Source organism: Coccidioides immitis (genome assembly GCF_000149335.2).
Source record: "Coccidioides immitis RS genomic scaffold supercont3.6, whole genome shotgun sequence".
Taxonomy (NCBI): Eukaryota; Fungi; Ascomycota; class Eurotiomycetes; order Onygenales; family Onygenaceae; genus Coccidioides; species Coccidioides immitis.
The window spans coordinates 1,388,838-1,412,028 of NW_004504312.1; the positions used below are offsets into that span (position 1 = coordinate 1,388,838).

Consider the following 23,191-nt stretch of genomic DNA (forward strand, 5'->3'; position numbering starts at 1 on the left):
ACCATTTCAACCTAAACCGAAACTATCCTAGTGCATCACCAGCCCAACCACCGGCATCCCTCAACCCCCAACCTCATTCCTGTCTCTACTCATCTCCCAGGAAAGAAATCAAAAGCCCTGGTCACCGAATTCCTCCATATTAACCATGATACCAATTGTGAAAAGAAAACAGAACCGTGAAAGCTTGCGTCTTTGCTGCTACATGTTGTTGACAAAGTGGCCTGTGCATTCTTCGTTGTTCCTGTAACTGCCGCCTGTTGGCAAACAACAGCAGTCGCAGAGAGCCAGCCATGGTTGAATTCATCTATAGGCTTGAGGTCAGCGGTCGGCTCTTTATCAACCCATCTAGAAAGCAATTAAGGCTACATACTTGGGGGATCCGTCTTCGACAGAGTCGAGCCAGCGCCAAATTCTTCTGAATGTGGACGAAAGGTCTGGATAGAGATCTTCATACTGAGAGTATCTATATCCGGTGAATCCAGGAAGGTTTGCATAGTACCGCGAGTAGGGCGGTCCTTGGCGACTAGGTCCAACCTCATGGCCGCGCGGATATTCGGAGTATGATACCGGGGCTTGTTGAGAACCACCCGAGCTGTAATGTCGTGGTGCATATGGCGGGTGAACTAGTGTGGGGTAGGGCGGAGAGGCCTGCGGCTGCCGATATTGAGAGTCAGCAGGCTTTCTTCGATACCGACTACGATGAGGCACCGGGGATCTATAGGCGGTAGCGTTCTGAAGCTGCCGATACTCCGCGGGATGAGTGACTTGGATGTTCGGAGTTATAGGATCCTCCATCGCGTACAAAGCGCCTTGGATGTACCGACGACGATCTGCTATCGCTCTTGTGCTTGGCGAGTCATCGCTTCCTGAAATTGGCTGCCGACTCTCGGTTGCGCTGGGACCATTAGCTGCTCTGCTGTTCCCATTGTCTGATCCATCACTTTCACTTGGGTCTGGTGTTGGATCTGGGTTCATAACGCGTAGTGGGCCCCTGGGCAATCCTGTGGTCGCAATGTCTCCAAGATTATTATCATGAAGACCGAAGGTCTCTTGGACGACCCTTAGTTGGTGGGCAATCTGACGCCTGTTGCTTGACTCGCCATCGGGGGTTTCTTCCGAACGAGTTTGCGGGTTGTGTGCGGCTCGCCCGGTGCCATCTTCGGCTTGGCTTGCACGTGCACCGTTGATGGTAGATTGGAATTCTCCAACATGGGCTCTCTCTCTTTCTGGCTTGGGAGATCCCACAACGTCCATGCTGTTATTGCGGGTCAATCCTATGCCTCGGCCCCTACCACCCCTTTGATCGGGCATCGCCTGTTATCTCATTAACCACGCGTCACTATAGCTCAGAAGCTGGGACTATACCGTTGACTGTGGCAGTCGTTTTGCCCTTTCAGGCGTTGATGCTGCTAATTTCCACCAGTGGCAAGCGTGAAGAGCACTAAAAGGGTTTAAAACTACCAAAGGAACAATGAGATTGGGCTAATGTTGAAGAAAGTGAGAGTAACAACAGAAGCTCCCTCATGTTTGTTCTGAAGGATAGCTCCCCTTCCCTTTTCTGCTTAGCGTCCTTTTTTGCACAAAAGGGCTTCTCATTCACCCTGCAACCCCTGGCAACCAAGAAGGGACATTCTATATGTTTCGGAAAATTTCCACTACTCTCCTGCCTGTGCTCCATTTACCGGTACATTCCTCTATGCTCAGCCGTTGAGATACCTATCTTTCACCTGTTTCTCTTTCTGCCATACTGGCAACGAGATACTCCATGCTTCTTTGGAATGCTCGATCCCATTCCAGTTCCCTTGACTTACGCAGTATTCTTGATCTATTTCCTACCCATAGGTCTGTGTGGAAAGGGCTGTTGGGCGGTCTCTATCATGTATTCCTATCAATACGGTTTGCGGTCAAGCTCGCAAAGATTGATACTAGGAGTACATGCCTCTCCATAGCCCCGTAAAATCCTTCGTTCTCCGAAAAAGGGACCAGAAGAGTAAAAGAAAGGCCCTTTAACCCTTTAAAATGACCATCTTCTTCTGGTACTTGGTTTCTAAACCTCAAATCTTATATACAACAATGCATATATCAGTCTGATATCGTATGCTACTTATGTGCCTATAGGGGGTTTCTATTCTCTACGTCCAGGACTATGAGCGGAACAGCTGAATACCTTGATCGATCTGATCTTAAGTCTAGAGGAGGTTGGGATTGAAGCGCATGGTGCAGTTGTGTTTCTGAAAGTGAGGTCAAAGTGAATGTTCCGGAACACGTGTGATTATCATGTGGTTAGACTCCTGGTGAGTGCTATATCCAAATATTCGCAGTGGAATTTCCAGAACTGAGAGTGATGAACAGTGAGCTTTGATTATAAGAATCCAATCGTTGTGAATGTATAGATAGAACATAATAAAATTCTAGGAATCATAGGACGTAGGGTATAAGACTCCGAGACGACACCGGGTGTTTGCTATCACATATAGGTCAAGAGTTACTAAAACAACAAAACATTAGGGGGTATACCAAGAAAAAGAGCTCTGTAACATAAGTAAAAGGACAGCCAAACAGAAGGACAGGGCAACTGCCTTCAGAATTCACGACTCTCGCCGATATCACAGACATCAAACACACCGGTCTCCGCGATGCCATTCTGTCTTAGAGCTTTCTTGAGCTTTCTAGGTGGCTCCAAGACATCCTCTTCCGTTAGAACCCATGTTCCCCAGTGCATCCCAAGAGCGTTTTGGCATTTAGTATCTTTGAATATATTGACTGCATCATGAGGATCTGCGTGCATCGGACTCATGATGAATCGGGGATCATACGCGCCAATTGGTATCAGCCCAAGCGTGAAAGGACCACGGTATTGGCCCACTTGGGCAAATGCTGGACAGTGTGGATAATTATGTCCAGGGCCGTAGTCGTCGACCTCTTTGGGGAGTTCAGGGACCGATCGGTATCCGGTGTCGCTATGGGTCGTTAGAATATCAAGTTCCCTCCGGAATGGACGAAGAAGGCTGCTGAAACCTACCCGGCAAAATACACTTTGGAACCACCCGATTCCACACTCCAAGAACCCCAGAGAGTCTGCGATCTATCCCACAACGTCCGAGCACTGATGTGTTGGCATGGAAGGCAACCAATACGAGCAAGGATATTCGACGCCTTATCTGAAACGTCTCCAATGGACGTCACCTCGGCTGACTTAGCCAATGGTGATAAAGCAATGTCGCGTTCTTCCCACCAGTCCAGCTCAGTTACGTTGTGAATGCCACTCGAAGTGAACCATTGCTTGTTTCCAAGCGGAGCAAAGAAGTGGCAATTCGGATGACGCCGATGGATATCCTTAATGGTCGGGTAGGAAAGGTGGTCATAGTGGTTATGGGAAATTACAACAGCATCGATGAAAGGTATATCTTCCATCTTGCAGGGCATCTCTGTATAACGCTTTGGACCTAACCAACTAAAAGGAGAGCACCTGTCTTCAAAAACAGGATCGAACAGCACTCTCAATCCGCTTGGGAACTCCACATAGTAGCACGCATGCCCTAACCAAGTGGCCCTCAGCTTTGGCGTTTGCCGGCTGGGGAGGAACTCGGGCTTCCGCACCGGGACAGTAGGCGGAGTGGTATCAGGGACATTCGCCTCGCCAGAAAACCGCCGGCTACGAGTCCCCGTCAGGATTGAGGTCAAGCAGCAAAGCATCACATTTCCCTAACTTCGACTTACGCTATCATTTTTCTGACTATTGTGAAAGCTGGGATCATGTGCCAGGACCTGCGACTCTGTTAGGCTTGATCGAAACCGCGGGTGGGCGACCATTGCAACTCACGCCCACGGATTCCGGAACCCTCCTGACTTCACATGGTGAGCCTTTGCCTCCGCATCTTCAGGGACGGGTGATTGTGATGGAATAGACAGAGTCGCTGCATGAAGAACGGCTGCTGCGGTCGAAGCTGCCATAGGTGCGCAATGAAGGAACTCTGCCCCGTCGATAGGAACCGTTGAAGATAAGAATATACGCTTTTTAAAGAACAATTGTAACTACAAATAGCTACTGTGCAGAGAAATTCTTTGGTCTGTACGGAGTAAGTTAAAAATATATATATACAGCTCTGCTGGCGACGACAAGATCACCCCCCCAAGAAAAGTGATCTGTTGGCAAGATGACATGCATCATGAGAGGTTGAACGCCAGCCCTGCACTCCTGCTGCTTGGCGGCTGGAAGGCAGCACCGTTTTTAAGTCGGCGGAGTTAAGCGTGGAGCTATCGGCGTTATACAGTTGTCTGATTGGTTGATTTAACGAGCTAGTCCTATTACAGACTAGCGCGCTGATGGAACTGATCGGGGAAATATCAACGAGGTTTGCAGCTGCGATGAACGAGTTCGCCCGAATGCCGAAGGTCTTCGTGGCCAGTCCATCTCCAGTCAAATGCCCAACGAGGATGGAGCAGCAGGTCTCCCACGATCAATGGAGCCTGCTGCAACTGTGGTGGACCAGCCATCCAATAAAGCGGCTGACTTGATCCTTCAAAGAAGACAAGCACCTGAAATTTCGCTTGCTAAGTCTGACCAGGGATTGTTAGCTCAGCTCTCAAGCAACCCATTTTTTACAGCCGTATGTTGCATTGGAGTGAACTGATATTGATATGCATTCCGCTGACGATCTAACGAACGTTCTAGGGCTTTGGTTTAGCAGGCCTTGGAGCAGGTCTCACCCTCGCCCAGAGAGGAATTCGCTATGGAGCCGCCCTTCTCCGCAGACGAATGCTTGTGGACGTCGAGATCAGTATAAAGGATGATTCTTACCCTTGGTTTCTACACTGGATGACCCTGTATCAGCGCTCGCAGCTTGCCAACGTGAGTCAGAAGGCTGGGTTCTTCGAATCGTTCCTTCGAAAAATTACGCCAGGCATGCGCCACCTGTCCATCCAGACTGAGAAGGTCGAACTGGCGAACGGAGCTCTCCAAACTCATTTCTCGCTGATACCGGGTCCGGGAAGACACGTGCTGCGATACAAGAACGCTTTCATATTCGTGAATCGGGTTCGGGAAGCCAAATCAAGGGACCTACAGACTGGCCGCCCTTGGGAGACGGTCACTCTAACGACTCTATATTCGCAAAGGCACATATTTGAGGATTTGTTCAGGGAAGCTCACGAGTACGCCGCCAAGTCGCATGAGGGGAAAACGGTCATTTACAACTCCTGGGGGACGGAATGGCGGCCCTTTGGACAACCTCGCCGTAAACGCCCTCTGGACTCCGTGATTTTAGAGGCTGGTGTCAAGGAACGAATAGTGGCGGATGTAAAGGACTTCATCGGCAGTGCCTCTTGGTATCACGATCGGGGCATTCCCTATCGACGTGGGTACCTCCTACACGGCCCACCCGGCACGGGAAAGAGCTCTTTCATCCAGGCTCTAGCTGGCGAGCTGGATTACGACATCGCCATACTCAACCTCAGCGAGCGGGGTTTAACGGACGATCGGCTCAACCATCTCCTTTCTATCATCCCGTCCCGGACGTTGGTCCTATTGGAAGATGTGGATGCTGCATTTTCTACCCGGCGCGTACAAGCCGATGCAGATGGATATCGGGGGGCCAATGTGACTTTCTCCGGGTTGCTGAACGCCCTGGACGGGGTGGCCAGTGCTGAAGAACGGATTATCTTCCTGACGACGAATCATGTTGAGAGGCTTGATGAAGCTTTGGTTCGCCCTGGTCGCGTGGACATGACGGTTAGGCTTGGCGAAGCCACCAGGTACCAAGCCGCCCAGCTATGGGATAGGTTCTATGGTGAATTTGAACACTCCGAGGCATACAAGCAGCAGTTCCTCGAGAAGCTCGAGAAGCTTGGAATCCTCGAGGATGAAAACGGAAGAAAACCCGATCTCTTCAGGGCGACGAGTACTGCCGCCCTGCAGGGTCTGTTTTTGTACAACAAAGGCGATATGGCGGGCGCGATCGCCATGGCTGAGGGACTTGTAGGCGACGAAGCCGCTGACCAGGTCTCTGTGACAGGGTCAGTGCACAGCTGAAGAATTGAGAAGAGTGTGGGGGGTGTCGAGGCTGGGATGACTGACAACCCCACAATGCTCCCTGTATAGTACATAATACCTCATAGTAGTTAGTTAACTAATCATTATCCATTCGATGTACTTTGTAAGCAAACGTTGGAAATTTTTACCGCCCGACAACCCCAATCCCATTGGCTTTTCGATGTTGATATCAAAGTTTCTCTCGGACATTCCGCTCAACGGCCGGAATTATGATTCACCGGCTTCGTGGTTGGACGGGTGCCGATTGGCTGAATAACTAAGCTTGCTCGCCGGCAGAGAAGTCCGCTTAACTAACTAGTTAGTCCGGTCTGCACAACAAAGTCCACGCCAGACCTGAGGTCGACATCGAGATTCTTCAGGCCCTCGGGGGACATGCCACAAGGGTGCGAAACCGCTGAAGAAATCTTGCTCTTCCCTAACTGCTGGGTCAAAAAGGCTGTGAGGAGTTACGGTGACAAATTGTTTTGCAAAACAAAACCTTCTCCAGGCGCTGGCTGTGCTCTCAAATGCAGGGGAGTTCACCAATCGCTCGGCCATTCGTCCAGTTCGCAAGCGCCGTCACCCCAGAGGCCCACAGAGGAACCTTGTTCCTACGAATCATGCATGGAATTACCTTGGAATCAACAGCTTGTTTTGCATATCATGCAAGGTGACACCATGATGTCTGCTGGACGACCCATGATTTGCAGAGAGTGCCTTTTTGGGAGATCAGTCTGCAGCCCTCCAACCATGACCAGTTGGCTAAAGTATGCTACCAATGCACGGTGGCGGCAAAAAGTCTGACCATGGCCGGAAGGATCTTGACCTGCCATTGGTTTCACGAGCGAGCTCACAATCAATTCGATATCCTACTGAAATTGGTGGGTTGTTGAGAATTTCGCGCTTCGAGTTTTAAATATCCCCTCTTGTCCAAATTTGGCCCCCATTTGGTGTTGCATATCGATCATAGTATTTAACGATCGTGCCCTTCGTACGGTGGCACAAGTCTCTTGCAGCAATGGCCCAAGCTCAGCAGTCCTTTCAGCTATTTCCCACTGTTCAGCCCCAAAACCACCCGCCCAGCGGCCACCTCAGGAAAGGCCACAGAAGGCGAACCACAAAGTCACCGAGTGTGTCGCCAGTGATCGAAGAGGTCAAGGCCTCGGGACAAACTGAGGCTGTCATTCTTCGAATTATTGAAGATACCAATATCATTGTGCCGCCTCCGCCCGCACGAGCCCCAAGATCACGGTCGCCGGCCATCGCGTCAAAGTCCGTTGGGATATGCTCGGCTATCGTTACGCAGGAGTCGTGGAGTGGGACTCCTTCTCCCTCCCAGGTGTCAAGAGAGCAATCCCCGTCTGGGAGTGTAGTCGGGAACCCACAGGTTAAAGCCAGATCATTTTCCGCACCTTCTCCAGCTCCCAGCTCCATGCGTCCCCGGACACCAATCACGCAGCAAAACGGAAAGATGGGGACTGCAGAGTGTACGCCTAATAACAAAAATCCCTCATCTCCTCCGTTTTCTCGCTCAGAATCACCAAATTGCGCATCAAGTGCGTCGGTTCCCTCAGGTATTGAATCTCCGCCGGACGCCAAGAAATCCGCTCCTCCGCAGATGAAGTCCATATTCCCTGTCTATGACCCAAACGTTCCTCTCGATAAGCAAAAGTATTATCCTCACCGCTCATCGTCTCTCCCACAAAATGTCATCCTCACAGCTGAAACACCGAGTCCGCCGTCAATTCCTGTTGTCCCAAAGGTCAATACCTGTCCAAAACCTTCAGGAAATGAGCGAGGCCCTTTTGCATCGTCGGATGATCTTGCCAGGCTCTGGGAAGTTGCCAATGGGGGAGTGTTCGGAGCTAATCTAGGCACGTTCCAGTTACAAATGCAGAAGTAAATATATCCTAAGTACCCGGTGTCCTAGGTCAATGTTAACTTGATATTAGGGTCGATGCACACACCTTTGTGCTCGGAACTCACTCTACTCCATTCTACACTCTTCGGACAAATCCTATGAATGATCTCGAGGTTCATAGGACCCATCCCAGCGAACCGAAAACCAAGTCTTCTATTGTGGCGTTAAATATTGGTGATCTCAGCGGCGCAGGCCCCACGGGGATAGCGCTCACCTTGTTTCCCAAGCTGGCTGAAATCATAACAAGAAAAGAAGCCATGGAGGTAGCACGACGGAATCAACTGTCTCCTCAACGGGCTATGGAAATCGAGAATGAAGCGGTGGTGAGATCGGAAGCCCAAAATTCTTGCATTCTTGAACTACAACCGGCGCAAAACCAATACAATCTTTATCATGCAGTGTTAATTGGAGATGAAATTCTTCCTGCCGCGAGGTTTGCAGTTTCACGGCCACTCAAAGAGCAGTCCGGACTCCTTCACGCAAGTGTTCTAAGATCATTACCTAACACGATTGCTACCCGTCAATATCCCAAAATACAAATTGCGGCTCCCGGGCACAGTTCAAACCTTGAAATCCCGTTGGCCTCCCTGGACATGGAAACTATGGCGTTATCTATATCTGCTGATCGGATACTCTCGACGGTTCCCTCATTTTACGCCATTGACACCATTGTCGCCGCGATCCTGACTGTCGCAATTTCCAACGAAACTTCGAAATCAGTCCTTGCACGCATGAACACCCAGCCTTCCAAACCAGCCGGCTCCCCTGACCGGAGAGGCTCTATGACTTCGCAACATACTGTCGGCCGACCAGGCATCCAGCTCATCGCCACCCAAGCTGAGCGTGAGGAAGTTGAGCAAGAAGCCACATTGATGGAACAAATTCGCTCCGAACCTCGATCCCAAGGCAAAGCAAGATTCTCTCTCATGAGCATGTTCACCGGGAAGCTAGCAAGCGATGAAGCCGCGGATGTTAAACCCAAGCAGAAGAATAAGAAAAAGCCGGCTGCGATCGAGGACATTGACCTCGAACACTACGGTGCATACGGAGATAGCAAGCATGCAGACGAGAAACTTCCTGGACTGACAAGAGCGCTGCTAAAGGGTATCTTTTGGGTATTCTCGACGATAGTTTGGGTTTTGACAGTGGGAGTAAAATTTATCTCTTGTGCGGTGGTTACAGTGACAAAATGTGCGACACGCGAAAAACCTTGAAGCTCCGCCAATGTTTTTGTGATGCTCTTATGACCCGATGATACTAAGAAGCGTTTTTGTGCCTGCTTTTTGACTTAATGAAACTGTTTTTTTGTCATTTACTCTTGTTTTCCTTTTTTTTTTTTTTGGAAGAACCCGCCTGATGATACCCCTTTGATGTATAACTGCCTACGTATTGTTATGTGATATGCCTAACGTTATGCCCAATTGAGATACATTTAATCTTTGATTTGAATGTCGTACTCTGTATGCATGTACATACGTACATACTTCAATCTTCAAATCCACGACATGCAGCCAACTACTGGGTGCATAACTATAACTAGCCGCTAGTTATTCTCTCATTTCAAGACATAGAAAGCAGATGAAAGTATGGAGTTCCCAGTACTGCGTACAGAGTAGTTAATAAAAATACTCATAATTAGCAAATGTAATACTAAACAGCCATGGCGTTCTCAGGCGTCTCTTGGTAGAATTGCAATAGCTGCACTTTGACATGTAGTTCCTATGTTGCAAGGTAAATGCGGGGGAGATTGCCCCCAAAAAAAAAAAAAAAAGAAAGGAAAGAGAAAAAGAAAGAAGGTATTCTGTATGTAGATCACATTGTTCGGCAAATACGTCCAAAAGCTTCATTCATCTCAGATCTGGAACCACAGTAAATGTGGCGGAAACAAAACCAAGGAAAAAGAAAAAAAAAAGCAAAACAAAATAAAGCAAAGAATTACAATTCATAGAACCATGGTACACAAAATGTGATATTCGAAACACAAAAATAATACACGGCAAGTGGTTGATCGTGTGAACGATATGGCGCCAATCTTCTCTATCCGAACACCCTGAAGACCCCAGAACTGTGGACATATAATCATGGCATTATCAGAGAATAACCGAGAGAGAGAGGGAAAAAAAAAGAAAAGAAAATTTAGAGAGTGCCACAAAAAAGAAAAGAAAAGAAAATCCTTAGGGAGGGCGTAACAAGGTTATGTATGTGCTGAGAAGAGAGAAGAAAGTACATAGGTTGGTAGGCCGGTAGGTCTGTCCACCTGCTAATGCAACAGCCAGCTCGAAGAGAGAGAAGAAGGGGAGGTGGAAAAAAGGAAAGAAAGAAAGAATAAAACCCCAAAATAATAAACATTGGAATTGAGGGCGTGAAAGAGCCATGAAACCTCATCTAAAAGTGTGATTCTTCCATGTTCTCCACGCACCAGCCTGAGTATTATTATTGCTTGAGGTACTTGGGCGACGGTCGGAATCGGCACTAAAATTCCCAGGACGCGCCAAAAACGACACTCGCTCCTTATCTTCCCTGATGGCTTGTCTCCGCGCAGCCCTCAGCGACTCGATTCGTGCTTGTGAGAACTGGAAGCGTCGCACAAAGCACTCGTCAGCGAGAGCACTTGCATCGATCATCTTCTTCGGGGCCGTCTGCACGATCTGAAATATTTCCATGGGATCGCTGACGGCGAGTATGTCTCTTTGGCTAAGCCTAAAGATTGCCAATGCAACACGGAAAAAGGTTCTAGAACCCTCATAGAAAAGAATGTCCCATACGCGCAGCGTGGTTTCGAGAGGAAGGCTGCCGATGAACATGGACATCAGCCAGTTCGTAAGGCCAAGTGTAATATCAGGGAGTCGAGTGGTGGTGTTGATGGCGGGCGGTTTTGATCTAGGAGTTGTTGGTGTTGGACTAGCAACTTTTGTGTACACAGGTGGCAGAGCGTCCTTCAAGGCAACCATGAGGATCCAGAGGTCAGCGTTGGCTCCTTCTAGACTCACTTCATGCGTGCCTGGTAGATATGTGGAAGTAATGATATGAAGCATCCAGAACGCCTTTTCTTCCGGAAGGAAAAGAAGTAGGAGACCCGTGATGAAGTTTAGGGACTGGGTATAGCCAATCTTTGGGTTATGCACTGAAAACGCGTATAAGACACGGCGTAGCGACTGGATTATGGGTGTCTCCTGGGCATCTGGCGCATACTTGAGGTTGCTGCTACCGGCAGCCGCGCCTGTCGTCGTTTCAGAAGACGAGTCCGGCTTGTAATGGATATTATCAGGAAAGGTCCTGTGGAGGTCTCGCTCAATGTGCTCCTTGTCATCGTTCATGGGGGCATGAACGGCTTGCTCGACAAGTTTCCGGTAAAGACCCGGGTTCCGTTGGAGATGTTCATGGCCTCCAGTATACCAGAACCACGCAGCACCACGGTATTCCGGAGGTATACCTTTTCTAATGTACCGCTTCACTTTGCCTGATCTTGGGGGGAAGGTAAGAGTGTCCTTATGCTCGAGACCACTGTCCTTGAGCAGCTCTACCCATTTTTGTCTCCGGTAGCCCACGTATCTTGAATATGGTTCGTTCCACTTGTTATACTGCGCCAGAGTGACATAGGTTGTCTCCTTTTTGAATCCATATTGGTCTCGTAACTTGGTTGCCGCAGATAAGGGAGGCGGTACACCAACTGAGAGGACTTCTGGCACTGTAACCTTTGGTTCCATAGGTGGGGGTGGTGGTTTTCCAGTGGGACAATGATCTTCTGCATGACTTTGATTCTCCAAACGGCTGCTCCCTGTTGGCCCTCCAGGAGATTCTGGGTCTTTAGGGCTTGGTGGACGTCCGGGTTTTGGCTCCTCTTCTGGCGTGCTTGGAGACTCCGTTGCCCTAGATGGTGGTTCGGGGGATTCAAGAAAGTTGGGTGGTTCCGGCGAATCTGCTAGTTCCAACGATGGCGACGAGTCATCCGAGAAGCCATCAAGATACATATCTATGGCATCGTCGACACTCATTCCACCAACCGGCTCCTCTGCGGTGTCCGGTGTCAGATCCGTTATGGAGCTGGTATTGGTGAGAATGCTACTCCGCTCTGTTCCGCTTGCGGGTTCCAAACTCGAGCTTCCAGTAGTGGCAGACTGCAAGCTCGATCGGAGTGGGATATCAAAGTGTAGCTCGGGGGGATGGTAGCGATGAGGGAAACGAGCGCTGACGGGGGTATCCAGCGGCGGCCTGTCATGACGAGGCGGTGCAAATTGGCCAGATTGCATGTTGGTCATTGAGAGCGTCGGCTTCAGCCCCACTGGAGGAGTGTCGAGCCGGTTTCTGGGAGGGACTGGTCGCGTACGCTCCCTCGCCGGGGACAATTGCATAGGGCCATGTCGACTGGTGTCGAAAGAGCAAGCCGAGCGAAGAGGCGGTTCGACGTGGGATATTTTGAGGTAGGTAGGGCGGAGGGGATCAGGCCTTCTGCCACCACGAGGGCCATTGGACGGAAGGGCGGAGTTGGCGAGAGGGAGAGGTCGGGCCACGGGCGAGCGGCGAGGCGGGAGCGTTGTGTCTATAGCATTGAGGGTTGGGCGCTTGACGGGACTGGGGCCATGTGGCCGGAAGGCAGTGTGATCACCGCCGCCATGGGGTTTAAAGGGAGGATCTGGGACCGCGTGCTTTGTGACCATGGCCACTGTTGTAGGAGCGTGTATTCCGCCGGGACATTTGTTTGTTCTGCCGCGTTAAACACCCGGAGAGAGAGAGCAAAAAAGAGCGCTGGCGATGGAGACAAGGGAGACAACGGCGAGCGAGGGGAGAATCTGGTTCGTAAGCGCCGTGAACGAAGGGCAGGGCGTCGGGTTGGCCGTCCGGGAGCGATCGTGGGCGCGGACTGGAGCTTGGAGCTGGAGAGGCGGTTGGACTAAGGGCCAGTCGCAGGAGTGGTAGCGCGGCGGGAAGGTTCCAGCGGCGGCAACGATGGGGCTTCTCGGAAGCAAACAAAAGTCGAGGAATCCGCTGGAGAGTCTATCGTCCAGCTCATGGCAAAAAAAAAAAAAGAAAAGAAAAGAAAAAGGAAAAGAAAAAGGAAATAGACAAGGAAAAAAAAAAGAAAAAAACAACGGAAGAAGCAGAGGAGGAGGAGAAGTAGGAGGACGACAACGACAACGACGCGGACGAGGACGGCGGTTGAGGGAGAATGGAGACAAGCAACTCAGTGAAGGGCGTGAAAGTTGGGCGTCTGGAGCAAATTATTTTGCCCTTTTTTTTTTTTCTCCCTTTTTCTCCTTTTTTTTTTTTTTTTTTTTCCTCGTCCGCGATCCGGCCAAGCCAAGTCTTCCTTCGCTTCATCCATCGCGATCTCATTCATCCCGAGGAGCCAACTGTTCCAGATACACAGAATCCCAAACACGAACCGGCAAAAAGAAACATGCAAGTGAAAGCCGAGAGGGGCTGTTTTTGCTGCACCCGAGAGAGACGGGTGAGCGACACGGCGCGTGTGTGTGTGTGTCTCTCTCTCTCTCTCTGTGTTCCCAGTCCCGCTCTCGCCCGTCCTTTCAGCCACCATGCTTCCAGAGCTGAGCTGCGGATATTGCAGTGCATCTCTCTCGCGCCGAACGGGTTTGGTATGCAGGTGGCACCTCCATATATTGGAGCAGCGGGGAAGCTCGGATCATTGTCCAGGAACTGAAGCTCTCCGTCACCGATATCCCTCTCGTTGTTGCCCAACAGCCAACCTTGCATGCATTAGTTGCCGCAGCTGCAAGAGGCGCTCAATAGCCCATGATTGTCCTCTTGCGTGTTCGCATGACGTCCGGACAAAGGAGCAAAACGCTATGCCATATGCTCTCTCGCAAAGTGATGAAACAGACCACCTCTTCAGGGTGTTCTTCAAGGTTTTGGTTTGGCCGCAAGCTCCTGGTCATTGTCCCGGCATCCGTCTGTATGTCTCAGAGGTAACGACTGCATTCCCTGTCCGGATGTCCATTGGGCCAACCGAGTATCTGCCTGCTTTTTGTCATTTACGTTGGACCCGAAGTCCTGGGAACCTAGGCCGACTTCCTTTTTTCTTTTAATTTTTTTCGGTGTGTGATGCTCATTTGCATATTTGGCCTAATATATGAGATCGCATTTCCTAGAAGCCTATCGATGGAAGTTCGATAGTTGAATGGCCCGGTCAGTTTAGGACGCTCGTCTTTGAGTGGAGGGGCCTATTGTTGCATCTGAGATATCAGAATTCTTCATCTGTTTCTGAGAATTCCAACCTTCCCCTCTTCCCGACGGGCCCCCCTGGCCCCCTTGTCTCTCTCATATCTACTCAACTCACAGCTGAAGACTAACAACTACTGCAATGCTATTGTACTCGCGACTACTTGCCCATTTTGGATCACACTCTTCAAGATATATTTTTCCCTAACCCGGAGTTTACGAGCGAGGTCACTTGCCTGCGGTACCACGACCTGGATTCCGATGCCGCGTGTCAGACAGACGTACGCATGTACATATGTAACATACATGCATCAAGGTTGCTGCCTCCTAAATTTTCATCGCCGAAAGTGGTGAACGAGTTAGCGTTAACCGTCGGTGTGTCGCCGTCTATATTTACTTTCAACTTGGCCCCCCCAAAGCTCCTGTCAGGGGGCTGGCATCGAACCATTATATATGATATCGATTCAGGATCCAACACTCGGGTTTGTTTTCACTATGACTCCCAAATTTAGCACTCGATACTATTGTTGATTGTTGCACTCCCTTGCATATCTCGAATCCGATTTCTCAGCAAAAATTACCATCTCTCCCCGCCTATTGCACCTAGGGCTTAGGTACGATCGATGGCGTCGTTCCCCATCGTGGATCATCTTCAAGCGCGCAGTTTATGACCAAAACTCTAGGATCACGGCGAAGGCTAAAGCCTAACCTCTAAAGAAAAGACAATTTATTCCTCTCTATTTGCTCGGAAGCAGTGTAAACGCCATTTATCTGTACCCCCAACATAAACCATACTGTTGCAAGTACGCCGAATCAATCAAACATAACTCCCAAATCCCAGCCGCTCACGCACATGAGATCCCCATTCATGAATAACCCGATGCTTCATCAAATCATTACAAGAGTCCCACAAAATTAATACGTCAAATCTGGAAGACCAGTGGCTCCGAGCACGGTATTCATTTCCCACCCCCCAGCTCACCAGAACGACTTCTTGCCCTCTTTCGCATACTTCTTCGTCCACTCCTTGGCCGCCTGATCAAATGCCTTCCTATCGTGATTGAACTGCTCGGCGATCTTTCCCTCCACTGCATCATCCGGCATCGGCTCCGAGAGCAACTGTCTCGCGAACTCCAGCACGGACTGTAGCTTGGTCGATGGCTTCCATTCGTCGGCGCGTAGCATTCCTAGACACACTGTTCCCTTTCCGTCGTTGGTTACGTTGGGGTGGTAGATCTTTGTCGTGAAGGAGACAGTTGGAGGCTTGAAAGGGTATTCGGGCGGGAGAACGAGGTTAAGGACAAAGGTGCCGCCCTGGGACCCGGAAAAAGAAGCGTGAGTTATTTGTTATTTCCCGCAAAAACTAAAAAAAAAAAAAAAAGGAACCTCCCCGAGGAACGAGAGCCGGTTCAAGTGGAGAGTTTTGGTTTATCATACTTTGTACGGTGAATCGTCGGGTCCCTGCATGTGAATTTCCCATTTGTACAGGTCGGCCTCGTCGGCGAGGGACACCTGTATGCCTGGCGGCGGGGCTTTGGTGAGTTCGCCCAATTCCTAGGAGGCGCAATAGAGTGTGAGCCAATTGCGGCTTTTGAACTGGTTCGTAGGCGTACCTTTGCTATGCGTTTCTGGCTCCCCATAGCGTCCAGGACCGGGCGATGGAGGGGCTCGTGAGGGGTAGGTTCAAGATCGGAGCTCTGCTTGTGAAGCGCGCCGTGGAGGACGATGCTGAAGCTAATAAGGCCTCGAGGAATTAGAGACGGATACTTTCGAGGGGAGAACTCTTAAGCAAACGGGCGAGGATGTCTGCTGGAGCGAAGGGGAGTTTGGGATTTGGTTACAGAGTCGCGGTGATGGCAATCAGGTGGCCGGTCAGCTGGTTGCCTGCGCGATTGGCCCCAACGCCGACGGCCTCTCCAGAGCAGGACAACACAACGACCAGGGATGTTCATCCACGGGTTCAACTTCACACGGAATTGACTGGGCGAGGCCTGGGTTTGACAGATTTCGCCAGAGAGAGCGCTTTGAGACTGGTGCTGGAAGTTTGGCCGTCTCCCTATCCTTAATTTTTTAAGTTCGGTGCCATTGAAGCCATGCATAATATACTCCGTAGGTATCTCAGTATGCTAATAAAACTATTCTCGCTGTAAAATGACCATAGCGCCCATAATCCCCAATAACACGGTCTTCAGCCATGGATGCTCGCTCAGCATAATCGTCACATATCCAATTGCGGGAATATACCCGCGTACACTGCCCACCAAGTCCAGTTTCCGGTCAAGATAATCCTGCCCTTGAGCATATAGCTCCGTATCATCAGCAATATTATTGTCGCCCTTGGTGAGAATCCTATGAGAAACGAGCGCCGAATCTGAGTGAAGAGCCCTATCCAGCTGCGTATCAGTATCCATTGCTCCTCGCACATCTCCACGGAGGGGGGAACCAGAAACCAAACACCCACAACCATTTGTAGCATATAAGTAGGGAAAAAGGGAAAAAAAAAAAAAAAAAAAAAAGGAAGAACAAAAGGGAACCAGAAATCCCACTCACCCAGCCGCAATACTGTCCTTCTTGCCCGAGCTCATCACCTTCTTCTTCTTCTGTCCGTTCGTCTCCTTCGGACTCTTCTCATCGTCCCCAAACGCCCTCACGACCCGATGCACAATCGGAATATCCTTTCCCCTCACATTATACACCACGATCTCCCCCACCTCCGCCCGCGGGCTCCGATTCCACAGGAACAGCAAGTCACCTCTCTGGAACGCGGGCTCCATGCTACCCGAAAGCACCACGACGATGGGCGACGAGGAGTTGGTGTAGATCGAGAGGCCCTTCCACATCATAAAGGCGGTGGAGAGCACGAGGGCGAAGTTGAGCACCTGCGTGAGGCTCCGCCGGAGGTTGGAGAGGTGTGGGGAGAGGCCGGCCAACATGGTGACTGGGGAGCTTGAGATCTTCGCCGGTGAAACTTGGAAGGGTTGAAGAAACCGGGGTGAGTGCCTAAGGACGGGGAGTTGTGGGCGTGTGTGTGCGTGTGTGGGTTGTGGACGGGAGTTAGATTTAATAAATTCCGTCTCGGGTCCTTCCAGACTTCATTTGTAGCTTGTTGCGATTCCGTGATTGAATCAGTGCCTCTCGTCTTTGGAGCTGGGCTGGTTGCGCGGAGACGAAGCTAAAAAGCAAGCTGTCCACTTTCGGCGAGCAGAGAAGCTCCGTTCGAACGTCGTGCTTCAGCCCTAAATTCAACAACCGCAAAACATCACATTCAATACACTCGCTCACCCGGCTATTCTCATCGTTTTGCATTAGATATTTAGCATGTATTGATGGCAAGCACACTGTCTTATCCCGGAAACTAGAATACAAATATAAACCTCTTCTCTACTCAGTGCTCCGTCTCTGCCATCGCTGTTGCAGATCGCGTCTGAGCAAAATCAACAAACCTGATCGAAGCTCTCCAAGGGCAGAAATTAAAAAAAAAGATAAAAGCACACATCTGCAAAACACGCATTCGTTTACACAGAGATCCTAGCAGTCAGAACAAGTGAGAAGATGCTAACAGTCCATAGCAATTATGCCGCTGAGTTGTTCTCTCGTCCGACGGATATATTGGTTAACTATACAGAAGTAGAGGACAACGGACTGCGTCTGGAGCTCAAAGCCCCTGGAGGGACTTCTGATTGGAGATCGCTCTCTTCAGACGCTTCGACATTCCATTCCTCCTCTTCCACTTGATTCTCTGAGCTCGCCCACTGGTCCAGGCCCACCTCTGCAGCTCGTAAGTATGCGCCGATTCTTAGAGCTGGGTGCTTCCTGAGCAAGACCTGGAAGAGGTCACTCTCGGTGATCGACACCGAGGCTAGCTTTCGCGCGAAGTATTCCACGAGGAATGCCCGCATCGGCTCCCTTTCGCGTTCATATCGACCGTCGGAGGCTTCTTCGGTCGTGTACCTTGCCCCATAAGGCTCCTTCCAATGCCAGCTCATGGACGAAAATATCGAGTCCGCGACTTCGATCACAAGCCTTTCATCTAGGTACGGGAATCCAAACTGAAGCTTTCGCACCACGAGCATTTTGAGCCCTGGGAGCTTCAGCACGTGCGCAAGCTGGTAGACATGTTCGCATCGGATGAGCTCCCGCTCATAATCTTCCTGTGTATGCAGCCCTTCCAAAAAGTGAGTTACCGCTCCCGGCGGAGGTGGTTCGGTCGAGAGCGGGTGCTGTCCACCACGGCATTCAATGAGGACGGGGGGATATTCGCCCGTCAAAAGAAAGCTGCCCATCGTCCCGAGATCCTGCTCATTCAGCGACTGAAGGAGAGGAGCCGCCGATGGATCCACCATGGCCATTAGGTGTCTTAGCGGCACCGACATGATGCTTGACTCGTTCCTGATCCCTTGGATGTGGTACTTTCGATCCTCCTTCCCAGCCAGGCGAGCCTGGTATCCCCGAGGACTGGTTCTAGGAATTTTCTGTTCGAAATTGAAGGCGTCCCGGTGTCTGGCAAATATGCCAATTGGGGAGCCCACGTCGTACAGGGGCTTCTCCCGACTATATTTGATGAAACAGCGTTCAGAGCCAGCTCCACGACTCGCAGCTCTCCAGTAAGGGTCCAGTTTGGCTGGGTCGCAGCTGGCCCCCAGATAAACCGTCTCTGCCTCCGGGTCCCATTTTCGGACTGCGCTACACCGCCCTTCGGCCTTGAATTCCGGTATGACCTTCCCCTTGGTGCGATGTGATCTTCTAAAGGACCCGGTTTCTGGAATCATAGTTTCGGGCCTCGAGAAGTTAAATGTTGACGTCACGGTCTACTTAAGATTTGGATATTATGTGACTTTGGAATTCCAAAGGTTCAACACGTTATAGAACTCGAAGCGGAACCATCAGAGTGGCATCTGTGGATTCGGCGTCATTGAAATGCTTGTTTATCTTACAGCTATCCCTTTGGCGTCTGTTGAACACGGGGGGGCAGCTTCGGCCCAAATGTTGGGAAGGTACACGGTGTGGTTGCTTTGATAGCTCGTCATGGTGCTTTGCTTCCCGGCATTGCCATACTGCCCTGGCCGTTGGAGTCGAGGTTGACAGCCCGGCCTATACTCCATATACGTGTAGCTTTCCTGGGGTGTGGATGTTTGATCGCCTCGTAACGGCTCGCTTCGGAACCATAAAATTCACAAAAGTCATGGTTCCACAAGATGCCTCCTAAAGTTGCGCGGTCGCGTTCTAGAGTACAATGAACCTAGGAAGGATGAGAGCCTTTTGCCAACACGACACAATACAGGAAATAGTTTGAGGTGACCGAATCTTTCTCATATTCCAAAATTATCCCTGATCACATCCAACAGTACATTGGGGGAGGCTCGAAGCGAAGAGATATTCAAAGTTCTAACAAAGGAAATTCGTTTGCGAAGGACAGTCGCGGACTGACTGCTTTTCTTCTTCCTTTAGAAGTAGAAAAGGAGGGGAGATTGGAAGTATTGGTGCATGTGTGCAATTTGCAATATTAGAAACGCTGGATACGTAGAGCAGAAACCGTCATTCTTTGCCAAACACCATGGGCTCGATAAGGTTCAATCTGGTGCCATGGTAAAAATGTCTAAACCAACCTGGAATTAGAATGGGAATAGAATGCCAGATGTTTGAGGGGTAATTATCGCTATCAAAAGCAAGACACCGCCCGGACCTGCCTCTTTTCCTAGTCTCTTCCTGTTGAAAACTGTTTCGCATTCTGGTTCAGATTTTGTAAAAATATTCCAATTAGACAATTTGGTTTAATAGCGTCTGAGCTGAATTCGATTTGCTTGAGCAGCAAATGCTGAAGGATACATCTTCTTTAGATGACCTTGGGAGAGCGACTGTTGCTGTTAGAAGTAAGTCGTGGATGTTGGCAGTTGTGCAGAAACCCCCCCCAAAAAAAAAAAAAAAAAAAAAAAAAGGGCGCAGATTAGCCTTAAAAGAAATCAAGCGATAAAGGGTTCGTACCTGATCTCCACGATGTCATCGATGTGATTGCACATCGCTACGAACAGATCGAAAAACAGTTTGCCACCTGTTTCCATCTCCATCTGCATTGTTCCACTTCTCTTGAAAGTCTTGCGACTTCGAATGATCAGGGCTAGGAAATGAGCTCGGAGACGAGACTCCGTATCTGGCGTATTGTCGTACGCATACCGAGCCGATCGAAGTATCACATCGACTGGGATTCCGGTTTGGAGGCCCTGCTTTTTAAGAGCTAGGCTCTTCAACTCATCCAAGCCATACTTCTCAGCGGCACAGTATATGGCAGTGTCCCGAAGGACATAGTTGCCCACGCCGGAATGGAAAACGACCGATTCACTTGAGCCTCGGCCACCGGTTTTATGGGGCCCCTGAGCGTCCTCGAGGTACCAAGAGTTACGGCGCTTACTGTGCAGCAAGCGTGGATAGTAGTCACCCTTGTAAAGATATTCGAGAACGCAGGATAGAATTTCGGGTTCTCTGGAAGACATGTTAGGTCCACATTTCGAGACGAGGAGACGGGTATGAAAAGTGAATTACGAACTCGTCAGGCAGATCAATCTGTTTCGAGCTGCCATCAAGAATTTGATCCTTCAAAGCAGCCGAAAAGAAAGGAGAGAGCGACAGGACATCCTCATGTGCAGCAAAAAGCCGCTGATCTCGACCTACGACCAATGTCACGATAGGGCTGGTGAGGTTGCTGGACGGACGTCAGTTTTCGGCTCAACGTGTTCGAGAAAGAAATAGCTATAACGCACCTCCCCGCTGGCGGGCTGTCCAATTTCTCCTGCACTCTGGCCTTTGTTTGGTCGCGATACGTCTTTTTGATGGGCCTGGCCGACTTGCCCACTCGATCCCTTGATGAAAAGGAGCGTTTGAACATCGCGTTCAGAGCCACAGAAGGATTGACAAGACGGGATTCGACGAGCACAAAACCAAAAGACCGAACGAGCGGCGGAAGAATCCCCACCTCATATATATGTTGTGTGAAAAGAGCGGACGGGCTTTTCGCCGACTTGATTTGACGCTGATCGATCACGCACGTTGCATGGGAGCCTTGGAAAGCCGTTTTCCAGGAATTACGTCCGGATCCTATCTTCGATTTCTCATCGGGAGAGAAAATGACGACAGAAGAGACGTGTACCCTTGGAGGAGGCTTTGCGCACGAGATACCATTCGGAGATGAACCTCGTGCGGGGGTTGACTGGCCGGCTCTGCGAAGCGTGAGGAAGAGAAACGAAAGACGAAGCCGGACGGGCGAGGTTGATAGATAACACCGTAACTATCTGATCATGTGATTCCCAGGCGTGCTGCCGCTAATCTGACCAACGAGTTTTAACTTGTTAATATTATTATGGACTTGTGAACGAGCGGGATCAGGCGAGGCGAGGTGGTGACAAGGCAGCCATCTCACCAACCGCCTCCCACACCCCCACTGCGGGATCGTTGACGACAACGTGCCTCGCAACGGGCCAACTGGCCAGCCGCCCTCTCGACTCGATCCCGTCATCGAGTCGGGGATGAGTCAATCTCCAGACTGGTGTTGGCTTCCCAAGTGTCTGGGTCCGCTGAACCCAGAGCTTTTTTTAAATCAACCCTAGAGATGTGGCGACCGGGGCCTCGTAACCTGGGCTGCTAACCCCTGTCTCCTCGCCTGCAGTGGATGTGTGATGGATGCCACACCACACACCTGTCACGCAGCATTCTTCAGGTACGTTGGCCGGAATGGCTGCTCACGAAAGGTGCGACAAAGATGAATTATGGAGACAGCCAACCCGGCCCCTTTTGTCCAGGTGGAATAGCTCGCCGGACTTACCCACATAACCTTATCGTGACAGCACCTTTCACAGTCACAGAACCCAGGAACACCCGGCAGGTGTGACATTATACTGTACATTCCTTCTGCGCTCATTTTTATTTAGACACACAACGTGCATGTATTCTCGAAACTTCCACCGGCGGTTTTCTCAACTACCTGAAGTCGATCCCGGTTTAATTCTCGACACAGCATCATGTTTCTATCTCGTCGGGGCCACTTCTAATGAAAATGATACCTTGCTGCACAGTAAAATGTGCTTGCAGTCATTGTGAGCAAGAGAAATTGTGGTTGTTCCTAGCTTGGCGATGGCGCAATCCAATTTGACGGGCTTATACTCCGTATACTACCAGTGTTTATACACTCACTCAGGGATCCAAGCTCCAAGGATCACCGACGCGAATCCTGCGTAATGCCAGGCTAGAGGAGGATACAGCCGGAGCGCACGGAGGAGTAGATATCTGTCTTTTTTTACTCCGTAGTCCATATCCCATTATGATATACTCATCCTACATCGTGGGTTGTTTTTGCTGGGCACTGTAGGCATTTCTGGAAGTTTTTGTCTCCACACGACCACAGCTCTCTCGGATTGCATTGAGCTCGAAGCCGAGATAGAGGGTGGTGGTTTTGAAGTTGACGCCCAAACAAGGGGAGGGATTCTACATTGGCTTGAATAAAACCCTTTTGTTTTTTGTAAACCTATGAGAATGAAACACTGACAGAGAACCGGGCTGGCTTGATTTGCTGCTGTCTTTCTCACCCCGAGTATAAATCAAGGCTGGCTGATTGGCGGTTCGCCTGAGAGGCTGAAGCTTGCACCAGCCACTTAGCTAGTCCGTGCATTAAGCTTTGCGGGGTCAATTATGCAGTTATGTAACTTGCATGTGGCGGTGCATTTCCTAGCAACTTCGGTGTGGTGCACGGACCAATTAGCTCGCTGCTGTTGGTCAGGCCAATAGTCCGTACATCACAGGTTCTGTTCTCTTTAGTCGAAGATCTTGAATTGTCCACTGTCCAAGTGATCCTGAGGTGTTATGAAGTCAGTGTACGGTACCCAGTGCCCAGTGCAAGTGCTTGCCTAATAGTCGAATATCTTGGTTGCATTTTTTTTTTTTTTTTTTTTTTGGTGAATCATCATTTATCGATGTTCTCGGGTCTGTCGTCGATGATCGGCTGAGGCAGGGCTTGGTAGAGTGGCGGACTCGCGCTAAGCCCCATCAGGTAACGGTCGACTCCGGCTCTGACGCCT

The 23,191-nt window shown here is 50.2% G+C and overlaps 9 protein-coding genes across 9 annotated transcripts; 2 read left to right on the forward strand and 7 right to left on the reverse strand.

Moving 5' to 3' along the window:
* Window positions 1-51: 51 nt before the first annotated feature.
* On the reverse strand, window positions 52-1,925 carry CIMG_03458 (uncharacterized protein). The gene has a single exon (XM_001244016.2). It carries the CDS (start codon window positions 1,309-1,311, stop codon window positions 346-348), a length of 966 nt encoding a protein of 321 aa, XP_001244017.2. The 5' UTR covers window positions 1,312-1,925; the 3' UTR covers window positions 52-345.
* A 656-nt stretch (window positions 1,926-2,581) lies between these two features.
* On the reverse strand, window positions 2,582-4,032 carry CIMG_03459 (Zn-dependent hydrolase/oxidoreductase; the record flags this gene model as incomplete). The annotated part of the gene is made up of 4 exons (XM_001244017.2): window positions 3,824-4,032; window positions 3,721-3,768; window positions 3,023-3,655; window positions 2,582-2,960 (listed from the first exon to the last, which is right to left on the reverse strand). Exons 1-4 carry the CDS (start codon window positions 3,952-3,954, stop codon window positions 2,582-2,584), a joined length of 1,191 nt encoding a protein of 396 aa, XP_001244018.2. The 5' UTR covers window positions 3,955-4,032.
* Window positions 4,033-4,381: 349 nt separating this feature from the next.
* On the forward strand, window positions 4,382-6,190 carry CIMG_03460 (mitochondrial chaperone BCS1). The gene is made up of 2 exons (XM_001244018.2): window positions 4,382-4,610; window positions 4,676-6,190. Exons 1-2 carry the CDS (start codon window positions 4,425-4,427, stop codon window positions 6,029-6,031), a joined length of 1,542 nt encoding a protein of 513 aa, XP_001244019.1. The 5' UTR covers window positions 4,382-4,424; the 3' UTR covers window positions 6,032-6,190.
* Window positions 6,191-7,049: 859 nt separating this feature from the next.
* CIMG_03461 (uncharacterized protein) lies at window positions 7,050-9,395 on the forward strand (the record flags this gene model as incomplete). Its single annotated transcript, XM_001244019.2, has 2 exons — window positions 7,050-7,930; window positions 7,984-9,395. 2 exons carry the CDS (start codon window positions 7,050-7,052, stop codon window positions 9,164-9,166), a joined length of 2,064 nt encoding a protein of 687 aa, XP_001244020.1. The 3' UTR covers window positions 9,167-9,395.
* A 354-nt stretch (window positions 9,396-9,749) lies between these two features.
* CIMG_03462 (GTPase activating protein) lies at window positions 9,750-12,610 on the reverse strand (the record flags this gene model as incomplete). The annotated part of the gene is made up of 1 exon (XM_001244020.2): window positions 9,750-12,610. The coding sequence occupies one exon, from the start codon at window positions 12,608-12,610 to the stop codon at window positions 10,334-10,336; it is 2,277 nt and encodes a 758-aa protein (XP_001244021.1). The 3' UTR covers window positions 9,750-10,333.
* Window positions 12,611-14,838: 2,228 nt separating this feature from the next.
* Window positions 14,839-15,960, reverse strand: CIMG_03463 (ubiquitin conjugating enzyme). The gene is made up of 3 exons (XM_001244021.2): window positions 15,743-15,960; window positions 15,567-15,683; window positions 14,839-15,443 (listed from the first exon to the last, which is right to left on the reverse strand). Exons 1-3 carry the CDS (start codon window positions 15,767-15,769, stop codon window positions 15,108-15,110), a joined length of 480 nt encoding a protein of 159 aa, XP_001244022.1. The 5' UTR covers window positions 15,770-15,960; the 3' UTR covers window positions 14,839-15,107.
* Window positions 15,961-16,264: 304 nt separating this feature from the next.
* Window positions 16,265-17,062, reverse strand: CIMG_03464 (signal peptidase complex catalytic subunit SEC11; the record flags this gene model as incomplete). The annotated part of the gene is made up of 2 exons (XM_001244022.2): window positions 16,265-16,514; window positions 16,680-17,062. The coding sequence occupies 2 exons, from the start codon at window positions 17,060-17,062 to the stop codon at window positions 16,265-16,267; spliced, it is 633 nt and encodes a 210-aa protein (XP_001244023.2).
* A 365-nt stretch (window positions 17,063-17,427) lies between these two features.
* CIMG_03465 (uncharacterized protein) lies at window positions 17,428-18,898 on the reverse strand (the record flags this gene model as incomplete). The annotated part of the gene is made up of 1 exon (XM_001244023.2): window positions 17,428-18,898. The coding sequence occupies one exon, from the start codon at window positions 18,896-18,898 to the stop codon at window positions 17,747-17,749; it is 1,152 nt and encodes a 383-aa protein (XP_001244024.2). The 3' UTR covers window positions 17,428-17,746.
* A 401-nt stretch (window positions 18,899-19,299) lies between these two features.
* On the reverse strand, window positions 19,300-21,507 carry CIMG_03466 (uncharacterized protein). Its single transcript, XM_001244024.2, has 4 exons — window positions 20,885-21,507; window positions 20,671-20,826; window positions 20,112-20,606; window positions 19,300-19,984 (listed from the first exon to the last, which is right to left on the reverse strand). Exons 1-4 carry the CDS (start codon window positions 21,007-21,009, stop codon window positions 19,963-19,965), a joined length of 798 nt encoding a protein of 265 aa, XP_001244025.2. The 5' UTR covers window positions 21,010-21,507; the 3' UTR covers window positions 19,300-19,962.
* Between the last annotated feature and the right edge of the window lie 1,684 nt (window positions 21,508-23,191).